At 38.1% G+C, this 26,780-nt stretch overlaps 1 protein-coding gene across 1 annotated transcript in view; it reads right to left on the reverse strand.

The window, feature by feature from the left end:
• The window catches only part of CCDC148 (coiled-coil domain containing 148), a 289,908-nt gene that overhangs the window by 248,871 nt on the left and 14,257 nt on the right, over nt 1-26,780 (reverse strand). Inside the window, exons 3-7 of the mRNA XM_007941850.1 lie at nt 15,204-15,307; nt 11,010-11,092; nt 10,656-10,807; nt 8,056-8,151; nt 7,789-7,970 (exon numbers count right to left, since the gene is read on the reverse strand). Coding sequence (XP_007940041.1) covers nt 7,789-7,970; nt 8,056-8,151; nt 10,656-10,807; nt 11,010-11,092; nt 15,204-15,307 — 617 coding nt within the window. The remainder of the gene's footprint in view (nt 1-7,788; nt 7,971-8,055; nt 8,152-10,655; nt 10,808-11,009; nt 11,093-15,203; nt 15,308-26,780) is intronic.

The raw sequence follows: 26,780 nt of genomic DNA on the forward strand, positions 1-26,780 counted from the left end.
ATATAAATACATATGTAGAAAATATCCTTTGTCAAACTTATATATATTTGTGGTGTAGTCCCATTTGTCTTCCAACCTACTCAGCTATCTATGTATCCACTCATAGTGGATAAGATTATTCTTATTACTGTCATTGCAGGACTGTGCATATAATAGTATTTAACTTTGTTGCCTTTAACTCTTGTTCTCTTCCCAGTGTTGTCTGCTACCTTGACCATTTTGTGCCAATCTCCCCCTTATTGTATATTGCAAAATTTTGCTTCCTGTCTGTCCCTTCAACCCTATGCTTTGTGGATCTGTAGGTCTTATTTCCAAAGAAAGGAACAAAGAGAGGACACAATGTTGATTCCACTGAACTGGAAGTTAAAAAATACCACTCTAACATTTTGGGCTCCTCATGCCTCTGGATCAACAGACAAAAGGAGTTACTGTATTGGCTGGTGTTATTGATCCTAATTACCAAGGGGAAGGTGGATTGATATGATATAACAGGTGAAGAAGAGTATGCCTGGAATACAGGATACTCCTTAAGATATCTCTGAGTACCACCACACCCTGTGAATAAAGTCAGTGGAAAATTATAGCAACTCATTATCTGGCATGAGTAAGTATGGCCCTTTAGGAATGAAGGTTAGGGTCACCCCACTAGGCAAAGAATCAAGACCAGTTAAGGTGCTTGCTGAGGGCAAATGGAATGCAAAATGGATAGTGGAAGAATGCAATTCTAAATACCAGCTATGACCATGTGACTAGTTGCAGAAAGAAGGACTGTGGTTGTTATGAGTATTTCTTCCTTGGATGTGTGTATCAAATTTTTTTTTTTTTCACTTGTAAAATCTAAGATGAAAATGAGGCTAATGTGTTTTCAGTTGTACATGTGTTAGTTGTATCATGTTAGGCAGTAGTATGACTTTATAATTGTCTTCATTTAGAGATTATGTATGGTTTAAGGACATATGTACAGATGGCAAGTTGGTAAGGTCTGGACTGTGATGGTTAAGGTTGTGTGTCAACTTGGCTGGGCCATCATTCTCTGTGATTTGGCAGTTATGATGTAAACATCCCCCATGAGGAGATCTGATACAATGTAATCACCTCCATGATGAGATATGCTATGAGCAGCCAATCAGCTGAAAGGGGGTTTCTTTGAGGGGCGTGGCCTGCTTCCAATATATATGGACATTTGGGCAAAACTCTGGCATTTTCCTCAATCTTGATCTTGCATCTGACTCATCATTATCTACCTTCAGTTCATTGGACTTGAACTTGTATTGCCTGCCAATCTTGGGATTGTTGGGTTTGTAGCCTGTGAGCCAGCAGCATAACATCTTACCTGGTGATCTTGGATCATTAGCCTTTGCAGCCAGCAGCCCCTACTGTATTGCCTACTGACCTTTTGTTTGTCAGCCCCTGCAGTTCTGGGACTCAAGAGAAGCCTCAAGCCTGTCCGACGCACAGACTTGGGACATGTAAGGCATTTCCTTGGTATATAGTTCTAGATAGATAGGTAGGTAGGTAGGTGGGTAGATATTAGATAGATACATAGATAGAGTATATATATATATATGTATATATACACACACACATATATATGTATAAGCTTCACTGATTTTGCTTCTCTAGAGAACCCAAGTTATTGGGTACTGAGAGTGATTTTTCAGAAACAAAACTATAAGGATGGGTTTTCTAAATTGGTTCTCAAGTCTGACTAGTCTTAAATGTGCTGATGACTGCCTCCAGCAGTAAAGAGGATGCTGCTAATTCATGAAGTGAGGTGGCAATATCAATAAGCAAAATATCACCACCAATAGATCAAGTGTTGGTGAGAAGCGAGGCTCTGGATGACTGAATGTTTCATAATTTTTCAGCAATTTTGTCAGAACGAGGAGTAAGGAAGCTAGTTGGTTGGTCCTATTTACACTAGACAAAGTGTTGAAAGAAAGAGTTGAACTCAGGGCTTCAGAGTTACACCTCAAGCACCGCATTAAAGACCTCAATGCTTCCATTTGTGCCTGAATGAAGGCCTTAAACACAGCAACTGCCAAACTGATTCTGCTGAAACATAAATCAGATCTTGTCATTCTTCTGCTCAAAATTTTCCAATACCTTTCCAATCCACATAGAATAAGTGCTGAAGTTTTGGACCCAAAATGTTCCATCCTGAACTCCTACCCATTTTGCCTAATCTTCTATTACTCTCCGCATCTATTGCTCTGTTTCTGCCACACCAGCCTTTTACCATGCACATTCCCACCTAAGTAAACACAGTCTGGAACATTCTTACCCCCAAATATCTTCATGGCTATCTTTCTCACTTCCTTCAATGTCATTTCTCAATCAGGGCTATTCCCAACCTTCAATTTAAAATTGCAGTATGTCTTCCTAAACCCTAGTATCTCCTGTCTCTACAACCCTCATCTATTTTTTCATAGGATTTATTGCCTTCTAAAGCCCTAGTAGTATAATTTACTTGTTGAGCATTAAGTCAACAGATTGCTCTGTGTCTCCAATCTATTTCATGATTACAGGTTTTTGTTTTGCCTATTTTTAGTGACTAGATGCAGCTAGAATGCTCTATGGAAGGAAAAATGGCTAGACTTCCTCTCACCTACTTTGGTCACATTGTCAGGAGGGACCATTCCCTGGAGAGGGATATCATGCTTGGTAAAGTGGAGGGTCAATGAAAAAGAGGAAGACCATCAACAAGATGGATTGACACAGTGACTGCAACGATGGACTCAAGTATAGCAAGGATTGTGAGTATAGTGCACAACCAGGCAGAGTTTTGTTCTGTTGTGTGGAGGGTAGCTATGAGTCAGAGCTGACTTGACAGCACCTAACAACAACAACAGATGCTCAATACTTTAGCCATTCAACTTTCAATTAGTTTGTAAAATATCTTTACAGGTTAGGAATTTTAATCTTTTGTGTCTGGTATATTGCCAATGTTTTCCTACATTTGTAATTTAATTTTACCCTTGTGAAATTATTATTTTTTTGCTTTAAAATTTGTTTTTATGATAGATAATATATTTACATAGTTCAAAATTCAAATGGTACAGTGAAAGAGTATACAAAAAAATCTCTCTCTTTCGTTATTCCCCAGGAATCTACCTCCTCTCCCCAGAGGCACTGAATGTTATCAATTTTTGTGCATTGTTTTAGATATATAAAAGCAAATTGTTGTTACCCCATGTGTACAGAATAGAATGGTTTCATAGGGTTTTCAAGGCCGTGACCTTTTGGTAGCTAATGCCAGGCCTGTCTTCTGAAGTGCCTCTGAGTAGGTTTGAACCAAAAACACTTCAGCTAGTAGTTGAGTGCTAAACCATCTGCACCACCCAGGAGCCTATAAAAGCAATATATATACACATACTTAATTTTTTATATTTTACACAATGTGCACTGCACATTGTTTTGTGTTTCAGGCTTATATTTTACTCAATGGTGTGAGATGCAAGCAACCAAAAACAAACACACAGTAGTTTAAGACAATAATGTGAACTAGTAGCCCTTGAAAATCTAGCAGCAAGATGAGCTTTCCATACAGTTCAATCAGGGCACCAGGTCTGTGTCCTGTATTACTCTGTGATTCTCAGGGCTTTACCTTTTCATGGTGATCTAGCTTCCTTCATTCACAAAACGGCTATCAGCAGCAACCTTAGTAATGTGCTTGGTTGGTCATATTCAGGGAGAAGGCCCTACTTTTCATTTTTAAAGAAAAAGCATCTAACAAAAGTCCTGAGCTTTGCCCCAATTTGGAACACCCTGAGCCAGCCTTATGTCCTAGGGAAATGAGGCTATGCTAACTGGCATACACTCTCCATCAAAGCAAGCTTTGGATCCGTAGATGGAGTCAGTCTGGCCCAAACCAATGAGCTGTTGCAAAATGTTGTTGTTAGCTGCCATTGAGTTGGCTCTGGCTCATAGCAACTCTATGTACAACACTGCCTGGTTGGGCACCATCCTCACAATCTTTGCTATGCTTGAGCCCATCATTGGAGCCACTGTGTCAATCCATCTTGTTGATGGTTTTCCCCTTTTTTGCTGACCTTCTACTTTACCAAGCATGACTATCCTTCTCCAAGGAGTGGTCCCTGATGACAAAATAAACCAAAAACCAAACCCACTGCCATCAAGTTGACTTCAACTCATAGCGACCCCCATTGGGTTTCCAAGGCGGTAAATCTTTGTGGAAGTAGATTGCCCTATCTTCCTTCCTTGGAGCAGCTAGTGGGTTTGAACCACCAACCTTCTGGTTAGCAGTCAAATGCCTTAGGCACGGTGCCTCCAATAAGGGGAACTAAAACAAATATTGGACTAACCATGATATACACTACTGTCAGTCCAATAAAAAACTTCTTACAGTTTTAAATTTCCTCCCAGATATGTTTACCTTCTTATGTCATAGTAGTACGTCTGTTTAAAGTATGTACACACTCACTCTTGCAGGGGTGCATATACATCCACACAGTCTATGTGAATTCTTATGAGTCCTAAAACCCAGAACCAAAAGAGGAAATGGCCCTGTCAAAATAAGGGTAAATACTGGAAAATTTGAAGTTCCATTTACACTACAATGTAACTTATTATTCATGGTGCTAGTCAATTGTGCTAACCTTACTTATTCTTTGAAGAACATCTATGTGCCTTACTGCCCACCAGCCACAGATTGCTAATGCTCAACACCTCTATATCTATTCAAAATACACCTTTTACTCTCTTTCAAGGAAATTATTCTTAAAACCTCATTTTTATTGATATTCATCCTTCACTTTCAGCATATTTATAAAATAGTCTCTGCAACTAATGTTTGCATGTAGTTTTTATTTGATGAGGGTATATGTGCATATTTTGCTTCTCTCAATTTGAAGACTTCACAAAGGAAAGGCCGTATTCTAGTCTACCCTATCTGTTGAATCCCCTACCAAGGAGCTTAGTAGAGATCATTACTGTATGTTAAGAATTACTCAATAAATATTCATCAAATAAAATATATCATCAATCATATAAAAGGTACTCTAGATAACTACATGCTACAAGTAGACTATTAAACCAGAATTTATGTACCTTTTATTTCTCCAAAATGCTCTCCTTACTACTCTTATAACATGCCTTTCCACTCTCACCTTCATGGTTTTCACCTTCAATTAAACTCAATTGAACAAGCATGTTTTTTAGAAGCTGCTGTGTGCCAAATGTCTGCTAGGTGCTAAGGGTACAAATATAGCTACAAAATGACTCTGTCCTCACAAAATTTATAATGTAGTCATTTAATTTTCTTTCTTACACAACCTTCCCTACTTGTACTTTGCCAATTCTAAGCCTCATTCTTCAAAGTCCATAGTGAATTTGACTCCTTCCATCAAGCCATCCTAAGCTGTTCCCCTCATTGCTTCTTGTTGTTGTTGTTGTTCTGTGCCGTCGAGTCAGACCCGACTCATAACGACCCCTCCTTGGGTTTCCAAGGCAGTATCACTACAGAAGTAGATTGCCCCATCTTCCTTCCGAGGAGTGGCTGGTGGATTTGAACTGCCAGTCTTCTAGTTAGCAGTCAAATGCCTTAGGCATTATGCCACCATAGCTCCTTATTGCTTTTTACTTCTGCAGAAATCTTAGCATGTAATATCTATACATCTTATTCTGTATGTAATCTTACATGCTTGTTGTAATATAGCAATATATCCCAACTTTTTAATTTAACTTTGTTAAACTATAAGTACTTCCAACAAGACTGTAAGTTCCTTGAGTATAAAGATTCTTACTAATTCAGAATGCCTAGCATGACTAGGGGAGCTCTGGTAGCATAGTGGCTAAGGCACTTGACTGCTAACCAGAAGGCTGGCGGTTCAAACCCACCAGCCACTCCTCAGAAGGAAGATGGGGCAATCTACTTCTGTAGTGATACTGCCTCGGAAACCCAAGGAGAGGTCTCTATGAGTCAGATCTGACTCGATGGCACATAACAACAACAACAACAAAGCATGACTAGACTATAGATACAGTTATACTTCTATCAATCAAGAGAATGTAATTATTTCACTGTTATTTCTCAGAAATATCATAACCAGAAATAGGATCAATAGATAGTAGATGAGGGGAGTCATGAACCACTAGTCATTAACCACTAACTAAAATGACAACAAATCGATTTAAAAAAAAAAAAAAAACATAAAATGAGTGGCACAGGGTTAGACAAAGGGAGAGAAGAAATTGAGTTCAGATTAAAAGGAAGGTAGGAAAATGGGCAGGGAAGAATAGGTCTTAGTGGAAGGGACCCACTGCAGCCTGCTCAGGCAGGCTCCTCCATATATAGCAGCTGCAACATAGAAACATCTCAGTCAGCTTTCCTAGGGGGCAAGGTACCATCTGGGAGGAAAGACCATGGGCCAGCCAGCTTGCTTTAAAAGAACAGAATCAGATTTACCTCCTTCACAGCCAAGTTTCACATCCTGATTATAATGCCCTCTTCTTCCAACAAAAACAAAAAAAGAGAGAGAGAGAAAAAAACCCTCTTCCTCCTGTTTGATAAGTTCTCTTTAACAAGGCTGGGGGGGAGAAGGAAAGAGAGGACCTTCATTTTACAAGTAAAGACTTAAAACTAAGTGCATGGTTGAGTTAACTTTATATTGTGACTGAATTTCAATTAAAGTGTAATTAATTAATCAACAAATGTAAATGGTTTATTATTAACTTTTCTATTCAGCTTATGGCAAGGTGGGAAGGAAGAAAGGAAGGGAAAAAAGGGAAGAAAGTCTTTGAGGAAGCCAAAAGGTGTTTCACGGGAAGTAATATTTGTGTATCCCCACAAAGCCAATAGAAAGAAGCTAAAGTCAGACAAGACTCAGACTTCACCTAGGATTGGCCCGTTACCTACAATGGGGCTGAACTGTAACTGAGGAGCTTGGGCCTAAAAGCTACCAAAGCACTCTACTTGGTAGGATTTAAGGTTTTCTTTGTTGTTCATTTCTTAAACATCATTAGTTTCATGGAGAAACACTTCATTCATAGACAATTCATAAAGAAGTACAAAAAATGTAAGTATTTGTCACATTCTTATTTTACATTTCAAAGTAGGAAACTTCTAAACTTTTTATTTTTCTATAAATGTGTCCCTTCAGTAGTTTTCCTTTAAGTAAACATTGTTTGAAAAAAAGTTTGAGTTAACAGACCAAAAACAAGTTTTCCTTCAAAAATGTTTCCCAGAAATTTCATATACAGATACTACATGAAGTAGACCATTGATCTAATTTGGGGTGGCATTTCCGGGTTGTTCTTTAAATGACTTTCAGTATAGAAGCTACACTAGAAAAGATGACCATGCCAAAATTTCAAACCACTTAACATTATATTTGCCACTCATAAAAGGATTGGCATTCTAAGGATACAAACAAAAGTACAACACTCAAAAACTTTTTTTTTCAGATATACATGAAATGTAAAAAGAATTAGAAACCATGCTATATTCATCCTATAATACAAAATCATAGTGGATCAGAAGTAACATAATTCTGTGGGGGCTTTTTCCATTGTACTTGAAAACTATTCCTTAACTATATAGTAAAGAGCTCATGTTTTAGCCTTGTAAAATCTTAAGACTCTATTTCAGGAAAATTATTTTGGAAAAGTATCTTCTTCTTTTGAGAAGAAGTCAATCTAAATTTATATTTATTGACTGTTTTTCAATCAGATAGTAACTATGAAACATTAACTCAGAAGTATAGCCCCCCAAGAAACAAATTATAGTGGCAAAAATTTACAAGATTCAAGTAGTTTTAATCTTATCACCTGTATATCTCTTCTAACTGTAGATCAAAATCTTGAAGTTTCCTTTGATATTTCTGTGTAAAGGTACAGAATTCACTAAGGATTGAAGATTTCAAATCAGGGCATGGACATTCTAAAGTTTCTAATTCAACTGGCAGTTCACTAAGCAGGTTACTTTTTTCTTCTAAAGAATGGTCTAGTATCTGAAAAAAAAAAATAAATGATTATTTTATTTCACATAAATGACAAATTGATACACAAATAAATTACTATCTGCATCACACTTACTTTCATACTCCAATCTGAAAGATCATTTTGTATTTTCTGTTGCTCCAGGTTAAGTCTTTCAGAAACAGCTTTCAATTGTTTCTTCACAAAGTCAACCTATAGCACATTGAGAACAACCTTTGTAGATTGCAAATTATTGAAAAAGGAACAGGAATTATTCTCAAAAACCATTGAGTGGTAAAAATCAGATTAAAAAAAGTTTCACTGAGTATTTGCGGAACATAATTTAAGAGATGTCACAGCCAGACACTGCTCATTAGAGCCTCAACCGGGTTTCCAGACAAATAACCTGAAAATGGGCTCAGGAAGTATAGTGGGTTCATAACCATGCTGCACCCACATTTGGATTTTGTTTGTGGTAAGGCAGAGACCTTATCAGACTGTCTCTGCTGCAATCACCCCTTCTTCCTTTACATCCTTGCCTCTAATTCCCAGAAAAATAGCTAAGCATGGATTTTTAATGATTTTTTAGATTATTATTACTATGAAAGCAATATAACAACACTGCTGAATAACTGGGGGAGGGGAAAAGCACCTACAATCCTACACCTAGCACAACTACATTTATGCTCTAGATGGGGGAGGCAGTCAATAAGCTAATAGGAAAAAAAAAAAAAAAAGGTACCAAGAGGAGTAAATGGTGTGACAGGAAGTGACTGGTTTCTCTCATGTGAGTGATCAGGACAGAACTCTTGGATAACAAGACATTTAAGCTGTGATCTAAATGACAGAAAGTACCAGCAATGGGACAGAAGAAATATACAAAAGCCTTGAAACAAGAACAACCCTAGCGTGTGTGAGGAATAGAAAAATAAGGCCAGTGTGGTAGTTGAGTTTGTGTGTCAACTTGGCTGGGCCTGGTTGAGTGGCTGGGCAGCTGGATGTAGTTATTCCCCATGGTGAGACTGGTAATTAATTCCATGGTAGAATCTACTGGAGCAACTGAGTACCTGCTTTAGGGATGTGGTCTGCTTCCAGTATATAAGAAGCAACTTTGAGGAAGGTCTCCAGCTTTTTGGCATGCTTAGACTCTGCATGTAGCTGAGTCTTCTTTCAGCAGCCTTCCATGCTCTGCCAATCTTGGGTCTTTTAATGGACTTGAATCAATAGCCTGCCATGTGGTTTGATAATATCGGGACTGTGCCTTTTCACTAGTTTATCTCGGGTTTGTCAGCCTTAGCAGCCAGCAGCTGCCTGAGTAAAGAGATGCCTCTAGCTTCAGTGGGCTGGGAACAAGAGGCAGAGCTCAAGCCCAAGGCCAAAGGGCTTTCACTCAGCCCCTAGAGCCTGGCACTTGTACTCAGACTTCCAGCCTCCAAAACTGTAAGAGTATAAAATGTCTGTTTGTTAAAGCCATCCCATCTGTGGTATTTTCTGTTAGAGCAGCACAGAGGTAACCAAAACAGCCAGTATCAGAGTGACTGAGCTCTCATGGGAAAAGGGGCTGCCATGTAGGATATGGCGTCAGACCCTGTTTGTAGGGACGATGTGAGGACCAGCAGAAGCCCCTGGGAGACTAACAGGGGTGACTTGATCTGTTCTACATATTTTAAAAGAATGCACAGGAGGAAAGCTCAGGATGAAAACAGGGAGGACTCATGATGAGCCTATTGCAAAATTTCAGGCAAGAAAGTAGAGTGCTTGAACAGATTCAAGAATATGTTTATAATATGGAGTGGATATGATTTGCTTTATCTTTTATTTAAATGCACAATGCACATATTTGTTTTTCATCTCAAACAGTTTTAATTGAAAAAAAATGAAAAGTACATACTCACTCAAAAATAACAGTAACAAATAGTCTGGTGGTACCCAAAAAAGTGAAACATAGAATTACTACAAAAAACAAAAAGCCAGTTGCTATCATGTAGATTCTTACTCATGACCCCATGTATTTCAGAGTAGAATGGACTCCATGTGGTTTTCAATGTTGTGATCTTTTTGAAGTAGATTGTCAAGTCTTTGTTCCAAGGCACTTCTGGGTGGATTCAAACTGGCCACTTTTACTTAGTAGAGCTTAACTGTTTGTGCCACCCAGGGACTCCAGAATTACCAAAAGACCCAGCAATCCCACTCTTAGGTATATACTCATAAGAACTGAAACCAGGAACTCAAATAAATATATGTACAGAAAGATTAGAGTACCTATATGCCACAAGTATCATAATGGCCAAAAGATGCAAACAAACCAAGTGTTCAGCAATAGATTAATGAACATGTATATATATGTACTATATATAAATAATAAGAGATAAGGGCTAACCAGAAGGCTGGTGGTTCAAACTCACCAACCAATCCTCGGAAGGGAGGTTGGGCAATCTACCTCCATAGTGATACCGTCTCGGAAACCCAAGGAGGGGTCGCTATGAGTTGGGTCTGACTCGATGGCACATAACAACAACATATGCCACTACATGGGTGAACCTTGAAAACATGCTGAGTGAAATAAGTCAAACACAAAAGAACCAATAATGTATGATCCCACTTACATGAAATATCCAGAATAGGCAAAACCATCAAAACAAAAGATTGGTGGTTATAAGGGGCTGGGAAGAAGAAGGAGTAGGTAGTTAGGAAAAAAACTAAAATAACATACAAACCTCTTCCAGCACTTTGACTGCATTAAACTCAGTATTTGGGTCTGAATGCTGTAAAATGTGATGCTGTCTGTATTTCAGATCTGCTCTCAACTGCTGAATAGGATCTACCACATTTTTAAGATACTGACACCATTGTTCTGATAACTCTTGTTCTGTGGTAAAACAAAATTGAATCAAGGACATTTTTTTTTAAGTTTCTTCAAGAACAGGCAATTAGAGTATAGTTTTATTTGGGGATTCTTTAACAAACAAACAAACAAACAGCAGTTAATATTAAAAGACTATGAAATAAGTGGCCCACTTTCATTATTAAATACAAACCCCTGCCCCTTGAATACAGGATGAAAATCTCACCAAAATCTATAAGGTCAGAAAGATATTCATCTCCAATGTTCTCTTCATTGAGAAAGGATTTTATTTCCAGTTCCAATTTACATCTGAAATGGATGGATGTTATCTCAACCAATATTCACAATCATGAACATATATGTTTTAAAAATAACTGGCAGTTGAAATTTTCAATATAATTTCAATCTAATGTGGTTTATTTATTCAAACTATATACATTTTTTCAACAATATCAGATTGACAATAATATTCCTCCCACTTTGAAGTTGAGACTATAGTCACAGAGAACAACCTATTGAAGTCAAGGGTGGAATCAACATAATTTTTTTTTCCAGTTTATAAGTCCCTCAAAACATTAAACAATCAAATTCTTTCTTGAAACTAAATATTATGCTGATGTTGAAATAGATACAATTGGAGCTGTTCTGATCGAAGTGGGAGAAGCAGAGTTTGAGTTCACTTAGCCTTCTTCTGGTCCTCCAGGGTGGCTGGCTATTGGATCACCTAGGGTTCTAGAGAACACAGTTTGACAAACAATGAACCAGTATTGCCTCCACCTTCCTGAGTTTCAATTATGCTTTAGGGTAGGCTTGGAAACAAGAATAAGTTCTCCAGTGGAATTGGAATGAGCATTTCTACAGTTTGTCCCTGCCAGAGAACAGGTTTATAGCTATTCCTTATCTATGACAAAGGCCATTCTAGATAGCGCTGAGACCTTTGAACTTTTCCTTTATTTGATGTAGAACTTTGATATTTTTTTTCTACTGATAACTAGGACATTAAGGAAAACATATGTAGACTTAGCAATAAATGTTGTGTTAAGATATTTGTGGGGGTGCCCAGACCCATTTAGGAATTTTTTATGTTAATGGTGGAAGGAAGAAAGAATATTGGGGTACTTATATGCCACAAGTATCATGAACACATAAAACTTTAAGATCACTAGGTGTGATGTTCTCTCCCTCAAGTTAAAATATATCTAAGTTGAGATAAAGGCCATATTTTATAGATTTTCCTCTTCCTTATTTCTACTAAACAACAAAAAATAAATAAAACAAACACAAAAAACATAGACTATTACCATCAAGTCAATTCATGGTGACCCCAATGTGTGCAGAATAGAACTGCTCCATAGGTTTTCAAGTCTGTGACCTTTCAGAAGCAGATCTCCAGGACTTTGTTGAGAGGCACCTCTGGTTGAGTCTGAACCACCAACCTTCCAGCAAGCACCTAACCGTTTGTGCCACCCAGAGACTCCTACTACTGCTAATCAGCTGCTTATTATGGGATACAGGCCTTATGATTGAGGGAGGAGGATAAAACTGACAAGCCTTGAGCTACTCTGACCAACAAAAAAAGAGAGGAAATTCAACTTACTAGAACCAAAAATTAAACTGGGGATAATACTACCAACCTTGCATAAATAAAAAGGACTATAAATTGATCCAACTAGATAGATGAAATGGACAAATTCCCAGGAAGACACAAATTACCAAAACTGATTCAGGAAGAAATAGATAATCTAAATAGACCTATTACAAATTAAGAGATCAAAATAGTAATTAAATAAATGAAAACCACCAAAAAAAATATCCACAAAGAAAAATCTTGACCCAAAATAAGCCTTCACTACTGAATTCTACCATATATATATATATATATATCAATTCTTCAAAAACTCTTCCAAAATTAGAAGATTATTAATATTTCCCAACTCACTTTATGAGGCCAGTATTATTCTGATATCAAAGTCAGACAAAGACATCACAAGAAAAAAACAAAACTACAGATCAATCTGTTTTATAACTATGAATGCAAAAATCCTCAACAAAATACTAGCAAACGGAATCTGGTGGCATATAAAAAGGATTACACACCATGACCAAGTGAGATTTTATCAGGGTTGCAAGATTGGTTTAACATATAAAAATCAATTAATGTAATACATGTCATCAGTAAAATAAGGAATGAACATCACTTGATATCTCAGTAGACACAGAAAAACATTTGACAATTTCATGATATAAATATTTGACAAACTAGGAATTAAAGAGAACTTCCCTGACCAGGTAAGTGCCATCTATGAAAATCTCACAGCTAACATTCTACTTAATTGTGAAAGACTGGATGCTTTCCCCCGGAGATCAGGAATAAGACAAAGATGCCCGCTCTCACCACTTCTATTCAACTTTCTAGTCAGAGCAACCAGGCAAAAAAAAAAAAAAAAAGGAAAGAAATAAAAAGCATCCAGTTTAAAAGGGAAGAAGTAAAACTATCTCTATTTGCAGATGATATGATCTTGTACACAAAAAAAATGACACAAATTTTTATAGTTCAGGATTTCTCAGAAAATTTATTATGCTGAAGTGCATTAAGGGTGTCCATGAAGGGGATGGAAGACAAAGTATTTTCTTCATTTATCTGATAATGAAACTCATTATTTTCCATGAAATATCTTGAAGAATATTCATGTTTTATGAAATATGATTTAGGAAACATAGATAGAAATTGTCTTAGGCCCAAAGCTACTGAACATGGCAACTTTGGAAAATAGAACCTTGCTCTGTTCACCATGTTAGACTAGACCAAGCTGGGGCTTGGAAGCACATGTAACTTCTTTTACATCTGAAGAGGGGACGGATGTCCAAATTTTTCCCATGTCCAAATCTGCCAACTTAAGGACCACAAAATGCTACTTTGTCTGTGATTCTGATTTCTTCTCACACAGGCAATATGGCTTCAAAATGAGCATCTTGAATTGTTGTGTAATTATCTGTGTACAATCAGAATGCTCCTTAGAAGCGAGTATGGGCAGACTTCATCTCTCATACTTTGGTCTTGTTCTCAGGAGGGACCAGTCTCTGGAAAAGGATATCATGCTTGGGAAAATAGAGGGTCAGTGAAAAGGGGGTAGATCCTCAGCAAGATGGATTGACACAGTGGCTGCAACCATGTGCTCGAGGATAGCCATGATTGTGAGGATGGCACAGGATGGCGCAGTGTTTCACTCTGCTGTATATAGGGTCACTATGAGTCAAAACCAACTTGACAGCAACTAACAACAACATTTTTATAAATGATATATTAATCAAGTTCCTACACATACTCAGATGCAGTACAATCCCTTGCAGGAAGTCAATATAGTGAAGAGTGTTGTTGAGCCCTCAGGTACCTATTTTCAGCACAGGTCCTTGTCCTTCCAGAATAGTGCCAAAGTCCTAGGTAGAGAATCAGTCTTCTCAGAACATCAAAAAGCACACAGCTTCCTGGTATTTCCAGGCTGCCATCACCACTTAAGTACCATTTCAGCAGAACAAGTGAAACATAGGTGCAGGGGAAAGATGGAGTCAGAAGCCTTTAAGCAAACAATAATCAAAAGAATGTGGACCATGAAAGGCAGAGAAAGAGACTATGTTCAAATTCCATAAATGAAACTTCAAGTCTGGACATTTGCAAAAATGTAGGGCACCAGGGTAGGCTAAAGCAGAAGCTCAATATCTCCAACAGGAAGGAACTCAGAAGCCCAGATGGCTTAGTACTGTACCCTTGGCTACTTGATTCACTTCTCAACCTTGAAATATCCTGTCCCACATGAGCTTACCACAGAGACCTAAGAAGGAAGTCTTAATTACTGACTAAAGGAGTGAGCTCAGGAGCAGGACACAGAACAAATTCTCTGGTGCTGTGAGTCACACAGTGTTAATAGTGGTCTCAATTTGATCTTCAAACATTTAATTGGTGCATTTGATTGGTACAATCTCATGATATCTTCTGTTTAGTGATGATACTTTTAATATAATGCCTTCAAACTAAAACCATGAGCAAGAAAGTAAGTACGCTCACTCTTCACTTATAGACATGGTTAGGTTCCACCAAAGACTAGGTCATTATGCGAAGATTGGCATTATGAGAAAATGGGCATGTAGAAAGGAAGTTCATATTGTGCAGAAAAGGAAGTGATTACCAGAAATGGAATTTTTTTTCCCTAAGGAAATAAAAAATCCACATTAATATAGCCACTGAATTTCAAATTAAACTGATGAAATGACAAGCCTTTAATATGACTCACGTTCAAGCTGTAACTTTATATTTTGATTGTAATGGTTTAATTAACATTGAAAGTTATAGAACATCTGATTAGAGAAGTACAATTTTTCATAATTCTGATGTGTTCTTACTGAGACTTTCCCCAGTTCTCACCTGAGTTCAGTTAGCCTTTGGTGTTCTTGCCACCACACTTGCTTGTGTTGCTTTATTAGTGTTAGTTCTTTAGAGTCCTTTGAAGTCTGTACTGTTCTTCTGATCTAGATTTAGAGTAACAAAAGAGGAGCAACTTCAAGATTTTAAAATGGGTCTTCCCCAAAACATATCTTTAATCTACATTTTATAAATTGAATACTTTCTTGTTTTCAGTACTTACTAATGCATGTCACAACACAAAACCTACCTAAACTAAGTATTATATTTAACAAAAAGCAGGGAGGGAAAAGAGAAAATAGTTTGAAATAAAAACTACTCTTAAAGCATTCATAAGGAAGGGTGAAGTAATTCTATTTTCCATACATACAATAAATAATACCTTAATTCACACAGCTCTAGAAACATTTTCAAGAGTTCTACACCTTTTCTCCCCTTTTTTACACACTTTCTAATGAGTAATAATGGGCATTATTCCCATTTTACAGATGATGATACTCAAAAGAAGTTAAAAAGACTTGATCAGGCTAATAAAGCTGGTAAACATCAGAATCACAATTAAAACCTTGGTGTTCAGGACTTCTGGTACAAGTGTTTTTTCCACTATTCCATGAAGATTTTATCTGATTCTCCAATATGAAATGGGAAAATGTTATTGGATAAGTTATTAAATAGTATGGCTTTACTCCCAGCTTCAGCATTTACTAGAAATATGACCTTCAATACACACATTTAATCTTTCAATGCTATGACTTTGTAAATAAAATAAGAAAAAAAAAGTATTTAGGCAAATATTTATGTGAAGGTACTTAACAACAAAGAAATAATAAAAAGCCATGTAGCACTGAAACCCAAATTTCCAACTAAATTTAATTTTCCCCAAAATTTTATGACTTATTAAAATATACTGCCTAAGGAATTTGATTGCTAACCAGAAGGTTGGTGGTTCAAACCCATCAGCCACTCCACAAAAGGAAAACTGGGCAATTTACTTCCATAAAGATTTACTGCCTCGGAAACCCAAAGGGGGTCGCTATGAGTTGGCATTGACTCAGTGGCAGTGAGTTTGGTTTGGAGTGTTTAGGTGTCTGGTGACCTGGACCTGTCCGCCTTCAGATCTGCTCCTTGTCATTTCCCTGATTTGTTCCACATTACAGAGCAGGCTGTTTCTCAGGTGCCACTATCAGCTGGAGCTAGGTTCAGCCAAGGAGAGACACTGGGGCAACTGATGGAAGGTAGGGAGGAAGAAGCCTCAGGGTTACTGGCCTGCCTTCTCTGATTTTAGAGGGGTCTCCAGGAGCATCTACTTTATCTCCATTGCTCCAGCTTTCTCTGGACAATGTGTAACCACAGCCCATAGGCTCTGGGATAGCACTGTTTTTGACCTCCTGCTGCTGTTAAGCTGTCTGTATTGTTTTACTGACTTCTCTTTGGCTTTGCAGCTATTCTATTCTCATTTTCCCACATTACAGATCCCCTCTACTCTAAATATTCAAGTGGTGCCTATTTCCTGTTAGGCTCTGATACTCATATGCACTCCGAACTCATGTATTCTATAATAGTTTTAAACATCTACGAAAGTGCTACTCCCAAATCAGAAACTTGATGAAATATATATATAAATATTTTTTTCTGCTACTAGAGTACCTAGTACCCTGACAGCTTTAACAGATCAATACTAAGATATAAAATCTTCAGAAGACTAGTACTAAAAAGAAATCATTATAATGTGTGCTATTTCAGGCTGTCATTCACTGATTAATTTAACCTTGAGTTTATCTTTCTGCACTCTACTTACTGATTCAAAATTAGAGGTATAAGAAAACAATGTAATCCAAATATCACCCAAAAAAAAAAAAATACAAAGTCAAATCTTTTCATCAGGAAGCTTTAAGAATGTCACCATCATAAGATTATAAGGAAGAAATTACATTTAAATAAGTATAGGACACTGCAGAAAACCATTCAGTCTCTATTTTACCTATCAAAAAAAAGTATACAGTGTTCCTAAAATCTGATAATCTGACATTTGCTTTAATTCATTCCAACTATTTGCCACCAATAGTCTCTAAAGTTTGTTGCGAAAGAGACAACTTTTAAAATTAGATTTCTTTGACACATTTGGTCCATGTTGTACCTAAAAAAAAATTAAAACACAGTGTAGAAAGATATGGATACATGTTTATAGTTTTTTAAAAAAATCAATGATGTTGCCTTTGGGCCCAGAGAAAGACCATTTAAGTAGACTATGAAAGTCTAAATAAATCTACTATTTTTCACTAGACATTTCCAATTTTTCCAGAACATCCTGATTTTTATAAATTCACTCATTGATTGTACTTCTATCCTCAGGCCAAAACTGAAGAAAAATAAAGAACAAAAAAAGATTTAAGATTGTAACTTTATCAACAGAGAGGTTTCTTGGAGATTCCAATTCATTATACTGGGCAATATGCCATATGAAATCAATAAACATGTTTTAAAAATATAAGGTGGGTGATGATTTATGCAGAATGCTGGTGAATTAAAAATCCTTTAGAAAAAGAATTAAAGTAATAATTTCATAAAATAATCAGAAACCTTAAGTTTTCTATATGTTGGGTTCTTTCTTTCTTTCTTTGTAACATTTTATTATGATTTTGGTGAAATTTTACAGAGCAGATTCATCTTCCATTCAACAGTTCATACATATTTTGTTTCGTGACACTGACTACAATCTCCCACATTGTAACAGCTCTCTTCTCACTTCCTTCCTATGGTTACCATTTCCCTGTTTCTTTCTTACCTAAGCACCTTACCTCTCTAGCTTTCTCCCTGCATACATGCTGCCCTTCAGATCTCCCATGGTTGATTGTTCTAAGAAGTACATGTACCTGGTGTAATTATTCAGCTAGTAGGCATGTATATTGTTTCTCTGAGAATTAAGCCACAGGAGTGAGAACAATTCCAGGCCCAATGGGTAACTATGGGCCATAGTCTTGGGGGTTTCACTAGCCTCTATCCAACCAACAATCCTGGTCTTTTATAATGTTTCTAATTTTGTTCCACATTTTTCTCCCACTCTACCCAGAATCTCCAATTCTGATCCCTTTCCAAGTGGTTGGTATTGCTAGCCAGGCACTATCTAGTTCTGGTCTCAGGCTCACGTAGGCTGTTTCTCATAGTCCATTGGTTCCTTGAGCTAATTGTTTCCATGTGTCTTTGATTTTCTTCACTGTTCTTTGCTAAAGACAAGGAGAGACCAATAGTTGCATCTTAGATGGATACTCACAAGCTTTTAAGACCCTAGTTGCTACTCACTAAAGTAGGATGTAGAACAATGTTTTCATATGCTTTGTTCTGCCCACTGAGCTTAATGTCCCCAGCAACCATGGTCCAAGCCCAGAGGCCCAGTGACACACATCTTCAAGGTGCTTGGTTATGGCTAGGAAGTTATCCTAACTTTGTCCCTGTTAGCTCTGTAATATATATGGACATTTTTATAGAACATACAAATATGTATGTAGGAATATTGTCTGCCAAGCCTATATATATGGTCATAAGTATATTTCTGTTTGCCTACCGATACCTGGTCTTCTTTCCTCTCTACCTATGTATACACTCATTGATTTGTATCTGTTAATACTGATAATGCAGTAATGTGTGTGTAATAGTATTTACCTTTGTTGTCTGTACCTCCTGTGCACCTCTCTGTGGCTTCCTTTTCCTTAGTGATACTGTGCTGGTCAAATGCTTTTGTTATACTGTCTTTGCCTTCACCCAAATCAACACACGTCTCTTAACTAGCCAGCAATTTTCCCTTCTCTATCCTTTAAAGCCTGGTATGCAACAAAGAAAATGTCCTTCCCTATGTAAACCTCTTGCCTTTTTATAATAATGGACTCATATAATAATTGTCCTTCTGTGATTGACTTATTTAAATCTGCATAATGTCCTCCAACTTCATCCATATTATGAGGTGACTAATGGGTTCTTCCGTTATTCTATAATGATGCATAATATTCCATTGTGTGTATGTACCGTAGTTTGGTTATCCATTCATCTGTTGATGGGCACTTAGGTTGTTTCCATCTCTTTGCTATTGTGAATAGTACTGCGATAAACATGGGTATGCATATATCTATTCACATCCTGGATCTCACCTCTTTACAATATATTCCTAGTAGTGGGATTGCTGGATCAAATGGTATTTCTATATTCAACTTTCTAAGGAAGCACCATATCATTTTCCACAATGCTTGTACCATTTTACAATTCCACCACCAATGTATGAAAGTTCCAATCTCTCTATACCCTCATCAGCATTTGTTGTTTTCCGTTTAGTTTAATCTCACTATTATTGCAGTGGTAAGATGATATCACATTGTTGTTTTGATTTGCATTTCTCTAATGGCTAATGATTGTGAGCATTTCTTCATGTGTTAGTTAGCTGCCTGAATATCTTATTTGATGAAGTATCTGTTCATGTCCTTAGCCTATTTTTGAATTGGATTGTTTTGTCTCTTTGATGTTGAGGTGTTGACGTTTTCTGTAAATTTTAGAGATAAGTCCCTTGACAGATGTGTTGTTGCCAAATATTTTTTCCCAATCTGTAAGTTCCCCTTTTGCTCTTTTGGAGAAGTTTTTTGATGCACATAATAACTTAATTTTCAGAAAGCCCCAATCATCTAGTTTATCTTGTATTGTGTGTGCATTTTGGTTTATGTTGCCATAAATTAGGACCCCTAATTTTACCCCTACTTTATCTCTGATGAACTTTATAGTTTGGGGTTTCACATTTAGGTTTTTTATCCATCTTGCACTCATTTTTGTGTATAGTGTGAGGTATGGGTCTTGTTTCATTTTTATGCAAAAGGATATCCAGTTTTGCCAGTACCATTTGTTAAAGAAAATATCTCTTCCCCATTGAATGGGTTTTGGCCCTCTATCAAAGACCAGCTGTCTATAGGTGGATGGATCTATTTCTGTATTCTTAATTCTATTCCATTGGTCTACAGGTCTATCATTTTACCAATACCAGGCTGTTTTGACTACCATGGCAGTATAGTAGGTGTTGAGATCAGGGTGTGTGAGACCTTCTACTTTGTTTTTCTTCAGTAGTGCTCTCTTTTCTTTCCATGTAAAATTGTTGTTGTTGTTGTTGTTATGTGCCGTCGAGTCGGCCCCGACTCATAGCGACCCCTCCTTGGGTTTCCGAGGCAGTATTGCTATGGATATTGCCCCATCTTCCTTCCAAGGAGTGGCTGGTGGGTTTGAACCGCCAGCCTTCTGCTTAGCAGTCAAGTTCCCTAGGCACTATGCTACCAGAGCTCCCAATCGACCCTTTTATTGTCATAAAATGCCTTTTCTTTGCCTTTTGCTGGTTTTCACCTTGAAGTCTATTTTATCAGAAATTAATATTGCCACTCCTGTTCCTTTTTGGTTGCCATTAGATCGATATTTTTTTTCTATTCTTGATTTCTAATTTATTTTTATTTTTATCTTTGTTTTTAAGATGAGTCTCTTATAGGAAGTAAGTATATTGATGGGTCTTGTTTTCTTATACATGCTGCCAGTTTCTTTCTCTTGACTGGTGCATTTGATCCATCCATATTATGATACAAAAAAAACCAAATTCACAGTCATTGGGTCAAATCTGACTCATAGTGACCCCTCCTTGAAACCCAAGGAGGCAGTATCACTATGAAAGTAGATTGCCAGTTATGATAGGTATGAATTTATTGCTGTCATTCCTTGGTGTTTTTTATTGTGATGTTTATGGTTTCTTTGTTCTGAATATTTTTCTGTGCTGAATTCATTTTATTATCAAGTTTTCTTTGCCTTTTATTCATTGTTGTTGATTTTCTGTTTACTAAGTCCTTGTGATCTTCTTTCTTATTTTTGTTAGAAGGCTTATTATTTTTCTTTGTGGTTACCTTGCAGTACATTTTTTTTTCCCTAAGTTTGGAATAGTCTTCTCTAGATTGATATCTTCTTAACTTCCCCTCCATTTAGAAGTTCTGTAATTATACTATTTATTCTCTCTTGCAAAATTAATTTATTAATTTCTGATAAAATAAACCTCAAAGTGAAAAGCAGCTAGAAAAGTCATACCAAGTAATTCACTCCACCACAGCCCACCCCCTGGCTTTTCTAGCCATTGTCCCTTTCATACTTCAAAAATTAACATCCCCTTCACAATCACTTTAAGACTAAGCATACCCATGAAACCATGTAAGCTAGCCATTTCATGCTTTTATCTCCTCCCTTTACGGATAGCCAATTTCTAATTTGTCTGTTCCTATTACACCAGTGGGAGAGCTCTGGTAGCATAGTGGCTAAGGCACTTGACTGCTAACCAGAAGGCTGACAATTCAAACCCATCAGCCACTCCTTGGAAGGAAGATGGGGCAATCTACTTCTGTAGTGATACTGCCTGGGAAACCCAAGGAGGGGTCACTATGAGTTGGGTCCAACTCGACGGCACATAACAACAACAACATTACACCAGTACTCTGAGGGGACAAGCATGTTCCTTTCTCTGAAGAATCTTCTGTTCCATTTGGAACTTTGAGCTTCTGCATCCATAACCAAAGTCCAGTCCAGAGCAAGCCATCAAATTGCAGCAACTTAACACTAGCTCAGTGCCAAACATCTTCCTCTTCATTTGGTCAGGTTCTGGTAAGCTCAGCCCTAGCCATCCCAGCTAGGTTTTTGGTATCAGCTACAAATTTGGGAGTCACACACCTCCCTTCACTTCAGACTAGCCAGCCCCTTCTCTCTCTCATCCCTAGCCCTCGTAGGCTAGTTCCAATGCCTGTAGACTCAGGAGTCCACATAACTCCTTGCACTTCAGACCAGCCAGCCCTAGCCTCTGTGGGTCAAAGAGTACCAAACTCAGCCTATTTCTTCATTGCTGCACCTCCTCTAGGACCTCTGGTGGCATACTTTCACTCATCAGGTGGACCCTGATGGTCACAAACAAGCAGCACACAAGCCTGCTACTTGCCAGCTCCCTTTAACTTCCAGTCCTGAAAGGGGTTTCTCTCATACCCCATGACTTTCGGCCTTGATGCACCCAAAGCCAAACCGCTTGTTGAAAATTCAAAAAGTAAACAGTTTTTTTTTTTTCCTCTGCAGGTCTTTTCTTCAAATGCAAATCTTCTGTTCTCAGCAGTTCTGGGTGGAACTCCATGTTTTTTTCAAATGCAAATTTCCCAACCTTGCAGACAAGGTCTGGGTGGGGCTCAGGTTTTCTACCTAAATCCCCAGTACTCTATACACTGGGCTTGAAACAAAAGCCTGTGTTTCTTCTGGGCAAATTCTATTTCCCCTTTTATCATATCCAATCAAATAATTGGCTGAAGGTGGACTTACATGTTTTCTGTTATCCATACACAATATTCATTTCTAACATACAACTAGGAAAGAGAACATTCAATATCCATGACACATTCAGATAAACACATAATCCAAAACATGAAATTGTTTTTAAAACCTTCCACTTTCACCTGTTCACCCTAACTATCTTCCCTTGTTATGCATATGGCCTTGGGCCTCTGGCTGTTGTTGTTGTTGTGTGCTGTTGAGTCGCCCTGACTCATAGTGAGTCCTCCTTGGGTTTCCGAGGCAGTATCACTACAGAAGTAGGATTGCCCAACCTTCCTTCCGAGGAGTGGCTGGTGGGTTTGAACCGCCAGCCTTCTGGTTAGCAGTCAAGTGCTTTAGCCACTATGCTACCAGAGCACTATCACTAGGGAAGTAGATTGCCCCATCTTCCTTCTGAGGAGTGGCTGGTGGGTTTGAACCACCAGCCCTTTGGATAACAGTCAAGTGCTTTAGGCACTAGCTACCAGAGCTCCCACCAAAAGCCCTAGTAGCTTCCAATTACCCAGCTTCTTTAATCAGTCTGGCTCTTGCCTCAGGTCTTTCTCACCTCAGCTGCAGAATAATATCTCTTATATTCCTTCCTGCCATTACAGGTAACAACCACCAAAATAACCATTTAAGAATCAAAAAGTTTCACTTCCCAGGCCCCTTCCTTCTTTCTCTTACAAAGTCCCATGCTTCCATGAGTCTGGAGCCATTAGAACAAACCTGCTGTGATGCCAACTGCAAAAAGGACATGGAACTATCATCTTCTGAGCTCCTCCAACCTCAAGAAGGGGAAACAGAGTCACTATCAATAGCCCAAGGCTTATTCCTATAAGGCCAGACATACCACCACCCTCCAATCTTTTTACTAACTCTAACACCAGCCATCCCTCCCACGGCACTCGCTACTTCTCTGCTGGGTTCAATAATCTGTTGCAATGGCTGCACAGAACTCACAGACAACAGTCACAATTATGGAGTTTATTACGGAAGTTACAGGCTTCAATTCAGGTTCAGGAACATGCTCGGGATACAGTTCTTCGATCAAGATAGTCTCCCCTCTGCTATGCCTTCAGGCATGCCTCTCTGGCCCCTTGACTTCTTGGGCTGGCCTCTGCCGTGCTCAGGCAAGTGTTACAAGGCACTTTTATCTCTGGCGATAGGTACACCTATGTGTACCCCACTTCACCAGCAAGCTTCCTGCCCAAGGGCACTCAGCTTTCTCACTCCATGGGCCGAAAAGCCCAGTACTCTGTCATGTGCCTCTTGGTTCTACTACTACCATCTCTCAGCCAGGTGTCTCTGCCAAGGCATTTCTGTTGGGGTGTCTCTGCTGGACCATCTCTGCTGAGGAGGTCCAGCACAGGGATGTCAGGTCCAAGGACACCCTCCACTTCACCTCCAGCTGTTCTCCCTTGATGGCAGTGAGATCCCCCTTTCTGACTTTCACTCATTGCCGTTGAGTTGAACCCAACTCATAGCGATTCCTTGGGTTTCTGAGGCAGTATCACTACGGAAATAGATTACCCAACCTTCCTTCCAAGGAGTGGCTGGTAAGCTTAAACTGCCAGCCTTCTGGTTGGCAGTCAAATGCCTTAGGTAGTATGCTACCAGAGCTCCTTTTCTGACTCTAGGATGCCTCATTTTAAATCTGGTAGAGTGACAAAACTAACCAATCCCAACATCAGAGTTCTACACATCTTATTTGCTTGGTACCACCCAGTAATCTGGTGGGAATTACAAAGACCATGGCTAGAAAAGCCATACCAAGTAATACACTGCACCACACCTCTTTTCCCTTTGTAGTTATTGTCATTTACAGATTCATGCCTGTGGTTCTCTATTTTCCATTGTATAAGCTATTTTACCTTTAGAAATTCTTTTTCTGCTTTGGTTTCTGTGTGGTGTTGTCATCTGTCTTATTCTTAGGTTGTTGTTTTCCACTGTTGGTTTTCTGCCTGAAGAACTCCCTTTAGCATTTCTTGTAAGGTTGGTCCAGTTTTTACAGATTCCCTTAATTTGTGTTTGTCTAGGAATGTTCTAATTTCACCATTCTATTTGAGGAACAGTTTTGCTGGATATAAAGTCTTGATTGGCAGGTTGTTTTCCCACAAACACACACACACAGCTTTGTATATGTCATCCCACTGCCTTCTTGCCTGCATGGTTTCTGCAGAGAAGTCAGAGCTTAGTCTTATTGGTTGCCCTTTGGAGCTAGTATTTTGTTTTTCCTGAGCTGCATTCAAGATTCTTCCTTTGTCTTTGATTTTAGAAAGTTTGTTTATGATGTGTCTTAGTGACTTTCTCTTGGGGTCTATCTCGTATGGGATGCATTAAGCATCTTAGATGGACATGTTTTCATATCTATAATATTGGGGAAGTTTTCTGTTAGCAGATGTTTGACCATTTTTTTCATGTGTGTGTGTGTTTTGTTTTGCCCCCTCTTGTTCTGGAATTCCAGTCACACCAGATTATTTCTCTTGAGATTACCCCATATAATGCTTATATTTTCTTCATTTTTCTTTAATCTTTTTTCTGATTTTTTTCTCATACAAGCTGGTGTCAAGGGATTTGTCTTCAAGCTGGATACTGCATTCTTCAGCCAATTTGATTCTATTCATTTGTCCTTCCAATGTGTTACCTATCTCCATAATTTTAGTGCTGATCTTCTGGATTTATAATTGCTGTTTTTGTATAATTTCTTATTATATATTCATTTTGTCATTTTGTTCTTGTGTTGTTTTCCTGAATTATTCAAAGGTATTGTCTGTCTTGTCTTTGCTTCTGTTAATGGTTTTCTTCAACTCTTGGAAAGATATAATATATATATATATATATATATATATATATACACACACACATACACATATATCATGTTTTTAATTCCTTATCAGATAGTTCTGTTACCTGTTCTTCCTCAGAAAGGTTTCCTCGCTCTTTATTTTGGTCACCTACTTCCACTATCTATCATTTTTCTTTACTTGAATTTAGGTTGTCTGTTTTCTCCAAAACATTTTGAAGTTGTTGTTTTTTGTTTGTTGGTTATGTGTTGGTTTATTTTACCCTGGTTTTTCTTTTGATTTGAATCAATATGTCCAGATGGGTGGAGGAGGTGCACTTCTTTGATTGTTAGCATGTCAGCAATGAGGCACTCCTCAGCTGTCTCTAGGTTGGTGAAATAACTGGAGGGAATGTGGGTGTGGGTCTCTGTTTGTTGTGAAGAGGAGCTACAGTTGGGATGAGCAGGTGTTGTCCATCATCTGTTGTTGATCACATGGCACAGGAGCTGGTGGTGGTGCTTGTCTGTTTGGGGAGGTGGTCAGTGCAGTAGATTTGGCTGATCAGTGGAGAGTTAATGTCCTCCTTGAATTCCTCCCATTCTGTCTACCCTGTGTCTTCATCATCATAGAGATTTCATGCAGTTATTTTCTCCTCATCCACATCTGATTCTCTGTGCTTAAAATGGCAATGCTTCAGCCACTCCTGGCTTCTTTTTCTCCACAGTCACTGACCTTACTCTCTCTCACTTTCCAATCAGCACTCAATCTAATTCTTTATTTTTTCATTTGATTCTCAGAATTCCAGGATCATTATTTTTATCTGTTTCACTCAGCTTTTCTGTGTCTCTCTTGTAGAGGGATTGGGCGCAGTGTTAGCAGAATGCCTCTTGTCTCCACCTCCTTATATGTTGTTTACTGTGACAGTCCAAGACAATGAAACCCCAACTATCTTGAATTACCATTAACAACCTCATGGGCCAAAGGATCCATCTTTACATATAAACTTCAATGACTAGTGAGTAATTTGCATTGATTAGATGTGTGTACACATTTGTCAAAATTCATTGAACTTTACACTTAAGATTTATGCATTTGATTGTATGTGAATACCTCAATAAAGTACTGTTAACATTTATAAACATAAAAAAGGAAAGAAAATAGCTACTCTGAGATGCAATTTCTCATCCGTCAGGTTGGAAAAAACTCAAAATTTAGCAAAATACCCTTTGTGAGGCTATAGAAAAGCATAGTCTCTCTTACATTATTGGTGAGAATATCAAATGATACTACCTCTATAGAAAGGAATTTGGAGTTGTGATAGCAAAATTTTGTACGGATTTACCCTTTGACCTAGTAATCTCATTTTTAGAAATATTTTTGTGCCTAAAGCACTTGACTGCTAACCAGAAGGCTGGTGGTTCAAACCCACCAGCCACTCCTTGGAAGG

This window comes from Orycteropus afer, unplaced genomic scaffold (assembly GCF_000298275.1).
Source record: "Orycteropus afer afer isolate SDZICR_OR568_19922 unplaced genomic scaffold, OryAfe1.0 scaffold00084, whole genome shotgun sequence".
NCBI lineage: Eukaryota > Metazoa > Chordata > Mammalia > Tubulidentata > Orycteropodidae > Orycteropus > Orycteropus afer.